The sequence below is a fragment of the Doryrhamphus excisus genome, linkage group LG9 (genome assembly GCF_037039965.1).
Source record: "Doryrhamphus excisus strain RoL-2023G ecotype Guam linkage group LG9, RoL_Dexc_Guam_v1.1, whole genome shotgun sequence".
Lineage (NCBI taxonomy): Eukaryota > Metazoa > Chordata > Actinopteri > Syngnathiformes > Syngnathidae > Doryrhamphus > Doryrhamphus excisus.
Window position 1 is genome coordinate 15,241,668 of NC_136365.1, and position 15,673 is coordinate 15,257,340.

General features: G+C 41.0%; 3 protein-coding genes across 6 annotated transcripts in view; 2 read left to right on the forward strand and 1 right to left on the reverse strand.

The window, feature by feature from the left end:
* stx8 (syntaxin 8) overlaps window positions 1-971 on the reverse strand; it is a 55,410-nt gene extending 54,439 nt beyond the window's left edge. For both annotated transcript variants that reach the window (XM_078793471.1, XM_058083432.2), the window contains exons 1-3: window positions 866-971; window positions 336-435; window positions 154-248 (exon numbers count right to left, since the gene is read on the reverse strand). In XM_078793471.1, the coding sequence (XP_078649597.1) occupies window positions 154-248; window positions 336-435; window positions 866-882 (212 nt within the window). In that variant the 5' untranslated portion in view covers window positions 883-971. The remainder of the gene's footprint in view (window positions 1-153; window positions 249-335; window positions 436-865) is intronic.
* Window positions 972-2,846: 1,875 nt separating this feature from the next.
* Window positions 2,847-8,476, forward strand: LOC131138983 (TBC1 domain family member 24-like). 2 transcript variants are annotated; one of them, XM_058088338.2, is made up of 11 exons: window positions 2,847-3,082; window positions 3,203-3,372; window positions 3,469-3,730; window positions 5,495-5,608; window positions 5,769-6,185; window positions 6,268-6,507; window positions 6,590-6,745; window positions 7,164-7,227; window positions 7,674-7,772; window positions 7,850-8,114; window positions 8,190-8,476. In XM_058088338.2, the coding sequence occupies exons 1-11, from the start codon at window positions 2,970-2,972 to the stop codon at window positions 8,372-8,374; spliced, it is 2,085 nt and encodes a 694-aa protein (XP_057944321.2). In that variant the 5' UTR covers window positions 2,847-2,969; the 3' UTR covers window positions 8,375-8,476. The 2 variants fall into 2 exon arrangements, with proteins under 2 accessions (XP_057944321.2, XP_057944322.2); XM_058088339.2 differs by having other exon boundaries at window positions 3,469-3,604.
* Window positions 8,477-9,151: 675 nt separating this feature from the next.
* On the forward strand, window positions 9,152-15,318 carry LOC131139009 (uncharacterized). Of its 2 annotated transcripts, none has more exons than XM_058088340.2 (5): window positions 9,152-9,326; window positions 10,311-10,358; window positions 11,869-12,224; window positions 13,509-13,563; window positions 13,634-15,318. In XM_058088340.2, exons 2-5 carry the CDS (start codon window positions 10,313-10,315, stop codon window positions 14,767-14,769), a joined length of 1,593 nt encoding a protein of 530 aa, XP_057944323.2. In that variant the 5' UTR covers window positions 9,152-9,326; window positions 10,311-10,312; the 3' UTR covers window positions 14,770-15,318. The 2 variants fall into 2 exon arrangements, with proteins under 2 accessions (XP_057944323.2, XP_057944324.2); XM_058088341.2 differs by having other exon boundaries at window positions 9,172-9,300.
* Window positions 15,319-15,673: the final 355 nt, after the last annotated feature.

Sequence of the window (15,673 nt, forward strand, 5' to 3'; positions counted from 1 at the left end):
TGCATACAGACAATTCCATGTAGTTATGGGATGTGCTCTTTCTGGCTGTTTCAAAATACTATCATGCCCTCTATTGGTAAATGCATGTCAATGCAGATTTTAGCTTCAGTCTCATAGCTTCTATTTAGATATGAAACAGAGAAAAATGGATACATCCGCCGTGATGACGAAGCCCTCAATAAACTCTCTTTGAGCTGGGCAATATTCTGTTTGAGCTTCTGCAATGACGCCCGGAGTGTCATGTTCATCTGAAAAAGACAAACCCACAAGGATAGCAGAATGACAATGGGAAATTAAATAATGTAGAATTGTATGGAATAATGTCAGCACATTACCTTGGCGGGGTTCCCTCCTGTTCTTTGCTGCCTGTTCCGTTCGTGGATGTTTTCAGCAATTTCTTGTGCCAGCCGACAAGTGGCATCGTAATTCTGTAACCTAAAGAGCAAGAGTTAGAATCGATAAAGGTCTGTGTTGGATCATATAAACCTCAGCTCGAAGTTATAGTGGTTACATTTTAATTATATAGTAATGTAAACAACAGATATCCTAGTGAGCCAAGATGCCTCAAATGGTCATTTATTCATCATGTGACATTTCGGCGTTGCCCTTTTCCCTCACAAATTGTCGTACTCAAGTATTTTGGTATATTTCTTTCGCCTGATGACATCCCGTTTAATACAGTAGACAAAAATATCTGTCTTCGCATTAATACAGTTAATACAATACTGGTAGACAGTTAGGCTTTTCTACAAGGGAAGCTAGTATGCTAACAGTAAAAACAAGTTAGAACGTTAGAAGTCAGAAAACGTTTTAGACTAATCTTCTTTGGAATGAGACTACATGTACTATTCAGTTCGTTATTTACCAAGCATCCTGCGACATATCTGGGAGGGGAAATGGTTTAAAGAGAAAATCCACTCAGGTGGAATTGGCCGGCAGTACAACGTTTCCTGTTTGTGTGTGACGTCACTACGGGGCTGCATGAGGGACAGCAGTATTTGCCGTATGCGGTATTGCCTGTGTTGTCCTGTCGTCCAGTGTTACGGCGATTCAGATTGGGACGTTTCCAGATTGGGACTGTAAAATGTTCTATGTTTGTCTAAGGGCACCTAAATCCACTTAATAATTTAGCTAATAAAGCAATACTAATAAAGCTAGATTTGAGTTCAGATTTAGAAATATTTTTAAATATTCATTTTTAAGTTTGGCTTGTGCAATAAAAGGTTGAAAATAATTTTCAAAATTGTCCTCGCCTCAAAATTTCTACATATTTCACCCTTTTGTAACCCTACAGTGTATACATAACATTTTCATAAGAATGCATTTAAACAAGATGCAATATAAACCATTATATAACTAGGAAACCAACAAATCTGTAAATGTGATCATAATACAGGAAGCACTTGAACAAAAATAATAATAATAATAATAAACACATGAGGTGAACCAATTTGTTTTTCAGCCTCAATGTGTAGCCCACATGTGAGAAAACTACTCGTGAAAGTTGAATGTTTCATGACTAAACAATGCTTGTGTTTGGATCAAAACAGACACATGTTGTGCTTAATAATAACTTTTACAAAATTTCCCAGAATAGTCCTATTTGGCATTTTGATCTTGTAAAAGTTCAGAGAAAAGGCAGGTCTTACCATTGCAAATGACCTTATTTTGACCAGTCATTATTTACATACATAATGGTATGTAATTCTTATGAAATGATGTACTGTACATACAACCATAACACATGGTAATGGTTTTATTTCATTTGAACATGCATCGGATTACAATTGAATGCATCACATAATCAGTTCCCAGTTCCACATGTCCAAAAGGAGTAGGAAGAAGCAAAGCTTATTAAATCCTACCCCTCCATCTGGTACTTTTACAATCAGTAACAGTTACATTTGTTCACTTCCTGCCTTCCATAATACAGTTCGATGTTTTCTTTGTTTTTAATTTTTTTTAAATAATGTACCTCGTACCAAAGTATGAGGTGATATGAGCATCCAATGACATAATGGGTACCATAGTAAGTGTCAATATAGTGATATATGTAGCACATCATGACTGGTTCAAGACTCTTCATCCTTGTATTTAGCAAACATCAACTGCTTGTATTGTTTCTTGAATTGGCTCATCGTTGTGCATTGTTTGAGGTCCTTACTCAATCCATTCCATAGTTTGATTCCACATACTGAAATGCTATGGCTTTTTAACGTAGTCCTAGCATATAAGTGTTTCAAATGTAGTTCTTCCCTGAGATCATATTTCTCCTCTCTTGTAGAGAAGTTTTGGATGACATTTTTAGGTAATTGGTTGTTTTTAGCCTTATGCATTATTTTAGCTGTTTGAAGATGAACTATATCAGCAAGTTGAAGTGTTTGTGATTTTAGAAATAAGGAGTTAGTATGTTCTCTCTAGGCAGCATTATGAATTATCCTTACTGACCTTTTTTGCAGTTTATTGCTTTGTTCAATACTGATATATTTCTGGCCACCTTATGTTGTATATTTGTAATATGAGGTTTCCAGCTCATATTTTCATCTATTGTGATCCCCAGTCATCTAATCATGTTTTGTAAGTGTACTCTAAAAAGTCATTTGTATTACTCTGTTATTACCTTTTGCATTTTTTTAGATCATTACATGTCTGAGGATGCAATCTCCAGTGCTTACTACCTTGATCTGAGAAGGAGTCACTTGATGTTACCAGATTTAAAGCAGAAACAGAAACGCAACCTTTTACATTCAAGGCATGACGTCACCACAAACAAGCCCTTACCCCCATGCTTCCCTACCCATTGGCTTATAAAAGATCCCAAAGCTCACAACATGCAGCAGGTAGCGAGGTGTATCTCACTCTACTTGAATTTCTCCAAAGCAAAGGATTTGATGCTTTAAGATCACCACGGTTCTTGAAGTATTAATTCAATTTCTCTGCACGGATCCACGGAACAAGATCTAAGTACCATGACAGGAGGCAGAAGCAGGCCGAGGTCTCACTCCTATTACAGTCCAGAGGACTGTAAGAATTACGGTGTGCAGACACAGACTGAGGACATCTTCCAGAGACCTCGTTCTAGGTACCTGTTATATTAAAATTATAATACTCACAGTCATTGGTTGTGTAGCAGTTCACATTATTGGCTTTTGTAAAGGTTGTATGGGATCAATTCTGACAACTGCCATTATCCCGGTAATAGGTCTTTTTACAGTTATGAAACATCGGAGCATGTCTCCGATAATGATTTGGGAAGTGAAGCCATATCCAGTCAGCTAAAGCAGAAGGCCATCAATCTGCAACATTCTGTGAGCAAAAATGAAAAGTCAAAGTCTAAACCCAACAAGCACTCACTTTCAAGAGATCTTAATGGTAAGGGAATGTTCTTCTCTAATACTGCATTTTTTCCAACCACAACATTTCTATTTGACATCCTGAATTAAAATGAACACTGTAACTTTTGTTCAGGCAGCAAAGGCAGTCTTAAGTCTGTGTCCATGATGACTATCTCTGAGTTGGACAACTGGGAGATCTGCTCCAGTTCTGGGATGAAATATGGTCAGTTTGTGGACTGGGAGAAAATTGACCCAGAAGCTGCGACACGGTACGAGCAGATATTGGAGAGTGAACACCACCAGCTGAAAGCCATGGGTCGTGAAGGATTTTGGGCTACGCCTCATACATTGAGAGCAAAGGCTTACTATCACATCATCCATGGCATCCATTCCAGGTTAGCACTCAAATTTGAAGACAGATGTTGGTTGCTAGAAGAAAAGAATTGCAGAACTGGAATACCAGGAATGCCGCATGGTCGGCTAGCGGTTAGTCAGGAGATCTAGGTTCCGACTTCTGTTGGGCATCTTTCTGTGGAGTTGTTCGAGTTGTGTTGTCCCCATTTGTGGGTTTTCTCCAGGTACTCCAGTCTCCTAGCATGCATTTTTTGGGAATATTGGTGGAAAGGGTTGTAGGGGAGGCCCCAACCGTATTAAGAGGGGAATTGACGGTAATCCAGAGGAAGCTGTGTAAGACCCAAGGAAAGGAAGAAGCTGATTGACTGACACGTGGGCCTGGCGGACCAGATTGAACTAAATAAAAATATCATCATCAGTGGAGATGGCTAAGTCCACAGACTCTCCACAGACGTCTACAAACAGAGATGCAGCTTGCCCCCCAGCCCAGTTGGGGGTCCCTGACGGCTGAAAGTACTACCATATAGCCAGTGATGGGAATAACGGCGTTTAAATAATCGGCCGTTGCTTTTATCAGTAACGGGTAATCTAACTAATTACTCTTACTGTCAGCATAACGTTGTTACATTTTCAACACCCCGTTACTGCATGTTACTGAAGCCGCCTAAAAATATATCATCGACTTCATAACTAATCTGCAACGTATTGCGTATTGCGTATTGCGTATTGCGTATTGCGTATTGCGTATTGCGTATTGCGTATTGCGTATTGCGTATTGCGTATTGCGATTGCGTCTTCAGCCAATCAGAGAATTTAGGTGGACGGGTTTTTAGAGCACATCCAAAGTGCCAGGTAGTAGATACAGCATAGCGAGAGATGGCGAGTCAGGAGGACTCTAGTGGCTCTAGCACAGACACTACTATAACCTCGTTGAGGTCAAAGGTAAAAATGTCCATGTTGAATGTACATTATGTACCCGAGGGGGGAGGGAGGGAAGCAGGGGCAAGTAATTCAAGTTACTTTTGCTGGTAACTAGTTACTTTTGTAGTGGAGTAATTCAGTTAGTAACTCAGTTACTTTTTTGGAGAAGTAACTAGTAGCTATAACTAACAGGGCACAACACTGCATTAGAGATGGGATTTTTAGCTCTTTGAGAGGAGCCGGATCTTGGTGGGCCGTTCCTTTCAAAGAGCCGTTCAAAAAAATTTCATTTGGCTCATTTTTATATTTGTTAAATTTTAAGACGCCTGCCTGGCCTTAACTTGTTTTATCTTGGAAATAATCACTGTGAGGAATGAATTTAGATATCCCACCAATATGACTTTGAATTATTCTGAAATACTGATCATAATCTTTTAAAGTCTGATCCGGATTCATTGTAAATATTCCACCGGCTGGTGCTATAACACTCTGCTTTGACAGTGACGTCACTGTTGTCAATTACCCATTGTACAAATTCTGTGTAAGTGTCTAAACCATGACTTGAACATGTATAAATATTAAAAAACAAAGCAGGCTACTATGAATTTCTGTGCAAAACAGCTTTTAGTGCGAAGAAAAAAAACATTCAAACAAATAAACTTGGGGGAGAGAACGGTTCTCAGCTGGGACTCGGTTCCTATCGTTCATGTTAGTGAGCCGTTCAAAAGAACCGGTTTGTTCGTGAACGTCACAACACTACACTGCATATAGCTGATAAACATTGGTTCAAGGGGCCTCCTATGCCTTTTTGCCCCAACAGACTCTAGAATCGGCATGTGCCTAATTTGGAACCATGACACATTGGACTTTGTCTTGCACTGTAGGTGTGACACACCTGAACGAGATGTCTACTATGAACTGAGCAAGAAGCTATTTGGAGAACAAAAACTCAGCAACCACCCAGTTCCAGAGTACATGGAGGCTGGAGAAATACCAAGGTATTCTGGTCATCCCATGGAAGTGGGTTGATTGGCATGTGAGAAGAGCGAGAGGTAGATTACTACATAGACTTAAAGAGTATTTATGGGTAACAAAAAAAACATTTAATTACAGCTTACCAGATGAAAAATTGACCAGTGATTTGTTTTCTTTTTCCAGGTACTGTCTCAACAAAGCGGGTCTGAATTCTGTTAAAAAGATTCTTCTCTGCCTTGGGAGATACTTCCCAGATATGAACTTCTGCCCGATTCTTCCTGCGTTGGTCTCACTCATCTTACACTTCAGCCAGGATGAAGCTGAATGCTTCTACAGTGTTTCCAGACTGATTTGCTACGATGACCCTAACAAGCGCTACATTGATCAGACATTCCTCACATACCGAGCCTCGTGCATGACCTTCGGAGACCTTGCAAACAGATGTTGCCGGGGAATCCGTAAGCTGATTGCTAGCTCTCACCAGAACCTTTTTGAGTTTTACTCTGACTGGATCATGTGGATCTTTGCGGATCTTCCATTCACATATGCTATTAGAGTACTGGATGTCTACCTATTGGAGGGCTACAAGGTCCTTTACAGGTTTGGTGTGGTTTTGTTTGAATTTAAACCACCCAAAAACCAGAGAAAAACAACATTATAACTTTACACGTATCCTTTATAGGGTGGCATTGACTTTGCTCAGCCTCTACAAAGTGTCGGTGTCATCTCGAGTTGCCGATGTGGAGGATTTCCGAACCGATATGAAAAGGTTTGTACAGAACGTAAATCGCCACTGCACGGCCGAGAATCTTCTGGAGCGAGCTTTCATGGTTCCGATTGCAACAAGGAGAGAGCTCAATCTCCTGTTCAAGGCTAATAAGGTCTCTCTTATGCAAAAAGGAGTTAGCATCCACCAGAAAAGGTGAGGAACTAAACTACAAAGTAAATCTTGAAATGATTCAGTGTTTTCCTCTTAACGCTTGCATTGTGCTATGATTCCAAAGGCAGTCCGTGGACACAGTGGACTTCAATAACCTAAGCTCCAGTGTTGTAACAGGGACTGAGATGAGAGTGGTCTGGGCCTGGATACCGGAGCGCTTTGCCCTTTTCAGTCCCATTAAGCTGTTTTGTAAAACAGAACACGGAGGAAGTCTTGCATCGTAAGTCTCCTTTTTAGTATAGCGTAACATTGTTTTTGTAACTACAGGGGACCAAAACTGCATTTTAAAAATGTAAAGACGACAGGTAGCCTCCGTTTCCCCAGCAAATTACCTTACCTCATCCACAACTACCTGGAAATATTCCATAATTTAAAAGTTAGGCTACATACTGTATGTGAAAAGGTCAACCCTAAATTTGCACAAATCCGTGGACAAATACATACAAATACATCATCGAACTTGTTGTGCTTGTGTCCAAAGGTTCACTTGTGTAATACCCTGACAATGATTTGTGTAAATATCAAATCCTTTCATGATCATCTTTATAGATAACATATTTCACATGAAATAGCACAATACCACAGTGATTCCTTTTGTATGAACTGTTTAATTGTGTAATGTATTTTCTTTCCTAAAGATTCTATTCTCATGTGGAGGGACACGAACCTGCAGTGTTGATCATCAAAACTGTGGATGAAGAGGTAGTGGAAATCATCTTTGTCCAGTTCATTTTTTCCCAGACACCACAAAAATAGTAATATAAAAATATATTTTAGCAAGGATAATTATAGTTTTCAATGTATAATGACCACTGCATGGAACTCATTGTTAACAGGGACTCTCCAAACATCCTGGCGAGAGAGAATTCAATATTGTTTCTTTCTTTATCAAATTGCTGGCACTTGCAACTTTCTTTGGCCCCATGGCGGGTTGTTTAGCAGTTTCATTCAATGAAAAATGCACGGACAGTGAGTCAGCAAAGCGTAGGTTGCATTGGATTGCACGGAACAATGCAGTACAGGGCATACTGACTATTTTGTGGGGTTATGATATTGTGCAATAACTGAGACGGTGTATAAAAAAGGCAAAATTTGGATGAAAATCATATTGTATGAAAACTATGGTATTTTCCTTTGGTTTTTCTTAGGTTTTCGGTGCCTTCATTTCAACAGATATGACAGAGAGGCACAAATATGACTCAAATAAACTGACATATTTTGGAACCTGTGAATGTTTTGTTTTCACGGTGAGTCATACTCTAAAGGCCTTGAATTTCAATTGCATGGAATGTCAACCAATAAGAAAATATGATTGCTCTTTCAGCTCCGTCCCAGCATGGAGCGCTACCAGCGAGCCATGGTCAACATCATGACAAGGAGAGTGTCCCCTCAGCAGGCTCCAGGCACCCCCCAGACCTCCTCCAGCATGACTCTGACTTGTCCAGCTGGTACGCCCCAGAACCCCAGCTTCTTGACCATTCCTTTCACTGCCCCCTCTGAGGAACCGATGACTGCAAAAGAGCCAAAGAGATCCAAGGAACAAGAAGCCTCCAAGTTCATAGCAGGCAGTAGCAAACATCTCATTGTTGGTAAGTAAAACACATAAAAGAAAGTGGTTGTTAATTCTGGCCAAGGTGTCAATGTCAGTCTGCTGTTTTTTTTAGGTGGGAATGGAGGCCATGCTCTCTGCCTTCAAGATGACCTGGAGGGAGGATCCACAGAACCCTGCGACACATTCAAGAGTACGCCACTCTGCAAAAAACATTTCAAAATCCAGTCCCTGGAAGTGTGGGGAATCCAGAACTCCATTTCTTTTTCTCACTGTTTGTCTTCCCAGACAATTATCTAAAAAATAATTTTGCCTTTGCTGTCTACATTAGCTTGATGTTTTACTTGTTTTTTATATATATAATAAAATACACATATTGTGTGTTCCTTCTTTTAAGCATAATTTTACTACATTTCTCTATGTACACATGTATTTTCACAATGTTATATCACATGCCCTGCAGGACTTTACAACACATAACAGGCTGGGGTGTCAGTTTCTGTATATGGACAAACAGGAGAACGTGCCATTTTGAATGGAGCTTTGTTTGCTACCATATGACCTTTACCTTTACGGTCAGTGAAAATTGAAGCTCTTGTCTATTTTTATCATTAACATAGTGGAGAATGGAAGTGTTACATAGTTTCAGCAACGTAATAAGGAGTTATATGGATACTGTATGTATTCAAATTTATTGAAAATTTAGTTTTTTGGTATGACTGTAGCCTATACAGCAAATTCCTTCAAATTCCTTTAAGGACTTGTGCTGCCAGGTTCAAAGACTGAAAGCACTGTTGAGCTTTGCTATCAGGAGGTAATGAGTGTCAGATTTTAGCACAGATTTTGACTTTAAAGGCTCCCTTCTTCAACTTTTGATCAGCTTCTCAGCAGCCTGTTAGTTTAAATGCAGTTGTCAATACATAAATGACTATTTTTTGTCTTTGCTGCCCTTTATTCGTTTTGCATTTCGATGCAAAAATCCAATGACGCAATTTATGGGAATATTTCTAATTTCCCTCACTGTCTTGTGATTTTGTGTCGATGAGCACTGTGCAGTTGTGGGGGCAAGGTTCACGCTGTTTTCCCGTCTCCGAGCTGAGGTGGAGTACGTTAACGCGCCATGCCGGGGCTTCACCTTCAACTACAGTATCATCGCTCCAGCTAAGAAACGGTCGTCTTCTCCCTGAAACGACCATTCACATTAAGTTGAACCGTGATGTGACAAGGTCTGGATTATTATATCAATACTGAGGTCAGTTGTTTTTTTGTGACGAACTCGACGGTGTTGTGTACCTTGAACGATGTAGCATTAGCGCAGGTTAGCTTGCTAGCCGTTTGTTTGTTTGAATGCAGGGTTAATGCTAACAACGTTCCTCTTTGGGTTTTCTGGTGCTTTGGAACAAAATGACAAACCCTGCTTGTATTCTAGTCATTGCTACCATACGAGGAAACCCTCCTAAGCCCGTAAAACTCTCAATGCGTGCTGTTCTAACGGTACTTTGTTGAAATGATGTGCGGTTAGCATTCATACAGCGTCTGCTGTGATTCAGGGCCATTCGATAAGCATTCCGCGACACTAATTTTCACTTTAATCGTAAAGTGAGTAACACGATTTCCTTCACTCAACTACTTATGTTTGTCGTCTTAGCAGTTATACTGACTAATGTAAGCATGGAGAGTCCGTATGTAGCCACTTCACGATAATTATTTTTTACCCCAAAAACTCATTAAATGGGCTCATCTGAGGGCCCCAGCCTTCAAAATGATGCACCGTATTTCAGTTTTGTGTAAAGTATCACTGCATATAATCCATATGTATTGGAACTACGAACGTCCACACGAAATAAATAGTGCTAAGTATGCAGAAACCATTTTTGTACATTGTTTGAGAAAGGCCAGTTTACCTCTTGGGCATTGTTTTTGGAGCAAGATGTGGCAAACATTCTTTTAGAGGTCAAGGTTAAGGGTGAGCTAGAGCCTATCCCAGCTTGAACAATTTAGAGTGTCCGGTTAACTTAACATGCATGTTTGCATTTTGGGAATCTGGAGGAATCCAGACAAAGTAAAGTACTTCATATCAAATAAATATTACTACATAAACATAAAATGAACAGCCAGCGTTCCTGAATAGGATTATGTGAAGCCTGTGCACCAACAGTGGTACTCGTACCACAGTTTAAGAATATATGCCTATAATGTATAGAGCCCTTTAACTAAATGTAAGCTTCTTTCCCAGCCATGGACACAGACAGTTCATCTGTGACAGATCACTCTTCAGACGAAAGTAAGTATTTACACCTTTTTATATTGTAACATACCTTAATCACCTGCCAGAATTGTGTCATGATCATGACGTCTGTGTCCCCCCCTTTCAGTGTGACATCTCTTTTTCCCTGCATGCTTGTGCTCTGGTTTATGTTTAATGTATTACAGTGGTTCCCGAACTTCTTAGGACTGGTCACCAGCCAATCACAGGGCACATATAGACAAACAACCATTCACACTCACATTCATACCTATGGACAATTTGGAGTGCCAATTAGCCTAGCATGTTTTTGGAATGTGGGAGGAAACCGGAGTACCCGGAGAAAACCCACGCATACACGGGGAGAACATGCAAACTCCACACAGAGATGGCCGAGGGTGGGAATTGAACCCTGGTCTCCTAGCTGTTGAGGTCTGCGCGCTAACCACTAGACCGCCGTGCCGCCTCGCGTAAGCCAATTACCCATTAAACCTTTTTATCTGAATCACTTGAAATATTGAACATAATTGGTAAACTAATTTTAGTGTAATTCTTAGTCAAAAATGTGTATTTTGCAGGGTCACAGTTTGATAAAATTTCACTCAAGTGCTGGTAAATAGATAAGTAACCATCCTACATATCTTTTATTCAAGTCTGATGTTGGACTGCTTTTGTTTTGAATGGGTTGATTTTTTGCTTTGTCTGGATATTCATTTAATATGAAAATTAAGGGGAAAGTTAATCATGATAAAGCAGTATCTGCAATACAAAAATACATACAACCAACGATAAATTGACAGGTTTTCACTACTGCGCTGTGCTTCGATTAGAACGCCAACATAAATGAAGTCTTCAAGATGAAACAACATCAAACATACTAATTGTTCCTATGATGCACACAGAGCAATGAACAACTTTACGCTCTGTCTTCTTTCGGCTCGATCCTCCTTGCACCGTGAGGTGTTTAAGCGCACTTCTAATTGTGTTAAGCACTAATTGCTTATCATTTTTAGTCACGTACCCTCCTTAGGGAACCTAACATGTAGTCCGTGCAGATCAATATATTCATTGATAGTTTTCTGCTGTGTGAGACAATGTACCTTAAACTACAACGCTATCCTCCAAAGGTGTCACAAGACCTTGTGTCACAAGATCTCCCAAGATTAAAACGTGATAAGATTTATGGCACTAGGCCCTGGACGATAATAAATAAAGAAATTAATTAATCACACTATAATTGTCAGCGTCAATGTCTGTTTTCCTAATTTTCTGCTTCTAAACTGGCAAAGTACAGTGTTCACTTTGTACATTGGTTTCAGCACCTAGCATGTTTGTTCCATTTGCATGAACAGAGTGAGCCCTTTTGTTAGTCTTTTTGCCTTGGGTGAAGGTGGGGCCACTAGCGTACACACAGGGGCTCGCCACGCTGAAACGTTTTCAGGTTTCAGCCTCTCATCCACACGGATGAGCTTTTGTATGCCCTGAGATGATAATGGATGTGTTGTACATTTAATTGAATGACTTATTTTTGGATGTGCTTGCTCCCCAGGTACGGCATACTTTGATATACAGTATGTACTAGACCGTGATTCAAATGATGACACGTCCAATAGTGAGCCAGAGAACGGCCAAAAGGCTAGCGAAAAGCTACCTTTAAGTGTTGACCGCTGCACCATTTGTGATGAGACATTTGACAAGCCTTGGAAGCGAGAGAGTCACAAATGTGCCCACACAAAAGAATCAACAACTCATCACCCGGTGGAAAAGACAGAAGAAGAGAAGCCATGTCAACCCCAGGATTCCCCCACCAAGACAAACACGCACACGTGTTCTGAGTGCAAGAAAGTGTTCCTAAGGCCTTCCAGCCTAGAGAGGCATAGATGTTTCCCTGCCAAGAAACAAAAGGTGTGAATCTTTACTTTTACTATTGGCCAATTTGTTGAATTGATGTCCAGTTTGTGAATAGTTGCCAAAATTACTTAAACATGACCCCGGGCTCAAACTGAATCCGGTGTGGCTTCATTGCGGCCGCCGGCAGAATTCTGCAAGATTGAAATCCCTGTAGGCTCACACTAGCTCCATGTGGTGCGGAACCGGCTTTTGCGGATGTATGTGTAACCGGTGGTGTTTGACTATCTGCGTTGTGATCGAAGAGTGACAGACAGGGTTGCTGCAGTTGCTGCACTTTACTCTCGGCTGATTGAGTATTACAAACAAAAATAGCATACCTGATGGAGTATAACAAACACGTTGTAGTCAAAATACGACCAAATAACGTGACCCCACACAGATTACAACACAAGACAAAAATGAGAAATGAAGTTTGAAACTAAACACATTTGTTTAGCCATACACATGCCTACCTCTCACATAGAGATCGTGAATAAAAGGGAAGTAGGAAAGAGTGGCCAAAACTTATATACACAGGAGGTGTTGCACTAATTAGGAGCAGTAGGGGGTACACAATGACGTTCTTAGCGTTCTTAGCCATCTTAGCGTTCCACATCAACATGACAACACAAACACATCAGGTATTACTTGAATTAAACAGAAATTTGTGTAATTATAACATGAGCATATTTACAATAACATTATAACCCTGTTACATACCCTGCGGTACAATACAAGAAATTGCTAATAGTCACAGTGACAATATGGACGATATCTGTCAATATTGTTCCCTCAAAAACAAACCACAGTATGAAGTAATTAAACGCCATTTAATAATAAACATGAAAGAAGATACATTTTTGTACTTACCCATTGTATGAAGTCAAAAGGCACCAAAAAATATCTACTACTCAGGGCTGTGCAGGCAAATAAGGCTATTGTCGACAATAACATCCTGTACACAAGGCCAGTTATTGCGTCATATCTGCTCTTGCAAGTGTGGTTTCCGCAGCCGAAGTGGACGCTCACCACAGTGGCTGCCGGAGTCAGTGTGATTGGCACTTTGCGGCAAGCCGGACTGATTCATTGCGAACCCGGCCTTATGATATTGACCATTTTGCCATCTTTTTATATTACAAATTGTCTTTATCAATTGAGAAATGTATATAAACTTAAACAGTGTACTTTGTCAACACAAACTACAGAATTAGTTTTTTGCTTTTTGCATGTTTGTAGTTCAGTACATGTCATAAAAATGTATTTAATTAATGCAAGTGTGTGTGTGTGGAATTTTGCAAGGCAAAAGTTGAGGACCCAGACCCTTCATCTGCAGCGCATCGCCCATTAGACAAAAGTAAGTACTGCTTTTTGACTTTGTGCTAGTTACACTTTTAATTGTTGTATTCCTTTATATGCTTCCTTAGGTGCCTCAGACATTGATGTTAATTATGTATTGGAATCAAGTGATGCCTCGACTGCCGGTGAGCCAAAGAACGGCAAACAGCCTAAGAAGACACCTCCGAAGAAGATCCACTGTTGCACCATTTGTGACAAGAAGTTTGATAAGCCTTCTCGGCTAGCAAGGCACATGCCCGTACACACAAAGCTGGTAAGGACAATTTGCTATCCTTGTCTGCATTGTGACAAGACTTTTAAAGAAGAAGATAAGCTATTGCGCCACCAGGCTTCCCACAACAGGACGAACGTGCACCCATGCCCCGACTGTGGCAAAGTCTTCAACCGGCCTTGCAGACTAGAGAGGCATAAACGCACCCATGCCAAGGAACCAAAGGTGCCCCACCAGTGTTCCTACTGCACGAAGACATTCAAGAAACTTTACCAACTTGTCCGACACGTGCGAATGCACACTGGGGAGAGGCCATTTAACTGCTCCTTATGTGGGAAGTCCTTCACCGAGTTGGGCCACTGCAAAGCTCATGAAAAGACGCACCTAGAACAGCCGGAGAAGCCTCACCTCTGCCCCGAATGCGGCAAGTCCTTCTTTAAGGCGTCAGAACTCGATAGGCACAAGCGCTCCCACACTGGCGAGAAACCTTTCCAATGCACCGAATGCGACCGATGCTTCTCCCGCTCGGAGAGTCTTAAGAGACACATCAGGAGCCACACAGGGGAGCGACCGTACATATGTGACTTTTGCAGCAAGGCATTTTATTCCCGTCACGATTTGAACATTCACATGCTGATCCACACCGGAGAGAAGCCCCATATTTGCACTGTGTGTGGCAAAGGGTTCACACAGCGGGGCAACATGATAGAGCACAAGAAAAGTGTCCACTTCAGGTCAGAGAAATACGATTGCACAGAATGCAGTGCAAGCTTCAATCGGTACAAGTCGCTGATCCTGCATCAGCGGGTACACACAGGAGAGAAGCCATATCATTGCTTGCCGTGTGATCGGAGCTTTTCATGGAGCCACTGCCTTAGGCGACATCGCAAGACTCTCGCTCACAAGCAGGTGATCAACGATGCATCCAAAGACCTACAGGGGCCTGTTGATGCTGAAGGGCTTGCTGAGGATCACTGCAGTTTTAACATTTAACTAACTGTGAGGACAAAACCTCTTAATCCTGTAGTTCACCAGTGGCTAGACTAGATCCCTTTGTTCCCCTTTTAATCTTAATTTATCATTTTCCTGAGCACTCTATGCTTCCACCTTTTGAGGGGTGAGTGGAAGGGCACTTGGGAAGATATTTCCAAAGTTACCCAACAAAAGGTAATGCACTGTAATTAACTGACACTTATTTTTGGGGAGAATTGAAAATACAGTATGTACAGTTCCAGTCAGTGGTTTACATGCCATCATCATGGGCTTGAATGTTCATTTTTGGCCCTACAGGATTTATTTGAACAATTCTTTTTCCAGGATGGGGTGGAAATTCATCCAGTTCAACATTTGTTTTGTTTTAGAAGAAAATTGGATGCACAAGCAACACATCCCAGCTCTGGAATGTAGCGATTTCATAGGAACATATTTAGTCATTAAATAAGGAATTGATGAGGAAAAAATGACAATTGTCGGTAAAATTAAATTAAAAAACATGGATGTCTGCATTCAGAATCATACTCTAAATAAAAAAGGTAAAATTCAAAATCAGGTTCAGGTCTGTGTGTGCGTGTGTGTGTGTGTGTGTGTGTGTGTGTGTGTGAGAGAGACCTCCACATGCTCTGAAACGTTCCCTTGAAGAGATGACAGATATCCTCCTGAGGAATCTCCTCCCAGGCCTGAGTCAGGGCATCAGTCAACTCCTGGACAATCGGTGGTGCAATGTGGTAGCGGTGGAAGGAAGGAAGGAGACGTGATTTTCCTGAGACGTTCGATTGGATACAGCTCTGGAGACCGAAGTGAGCAGGCCTGTTCATTCAGGAAAGCTGGCATACTTCAGATCCACGATGCCAAGCATTGCCATGCATCAGAAGGCACCACTACATGGCAGTCAAGATAC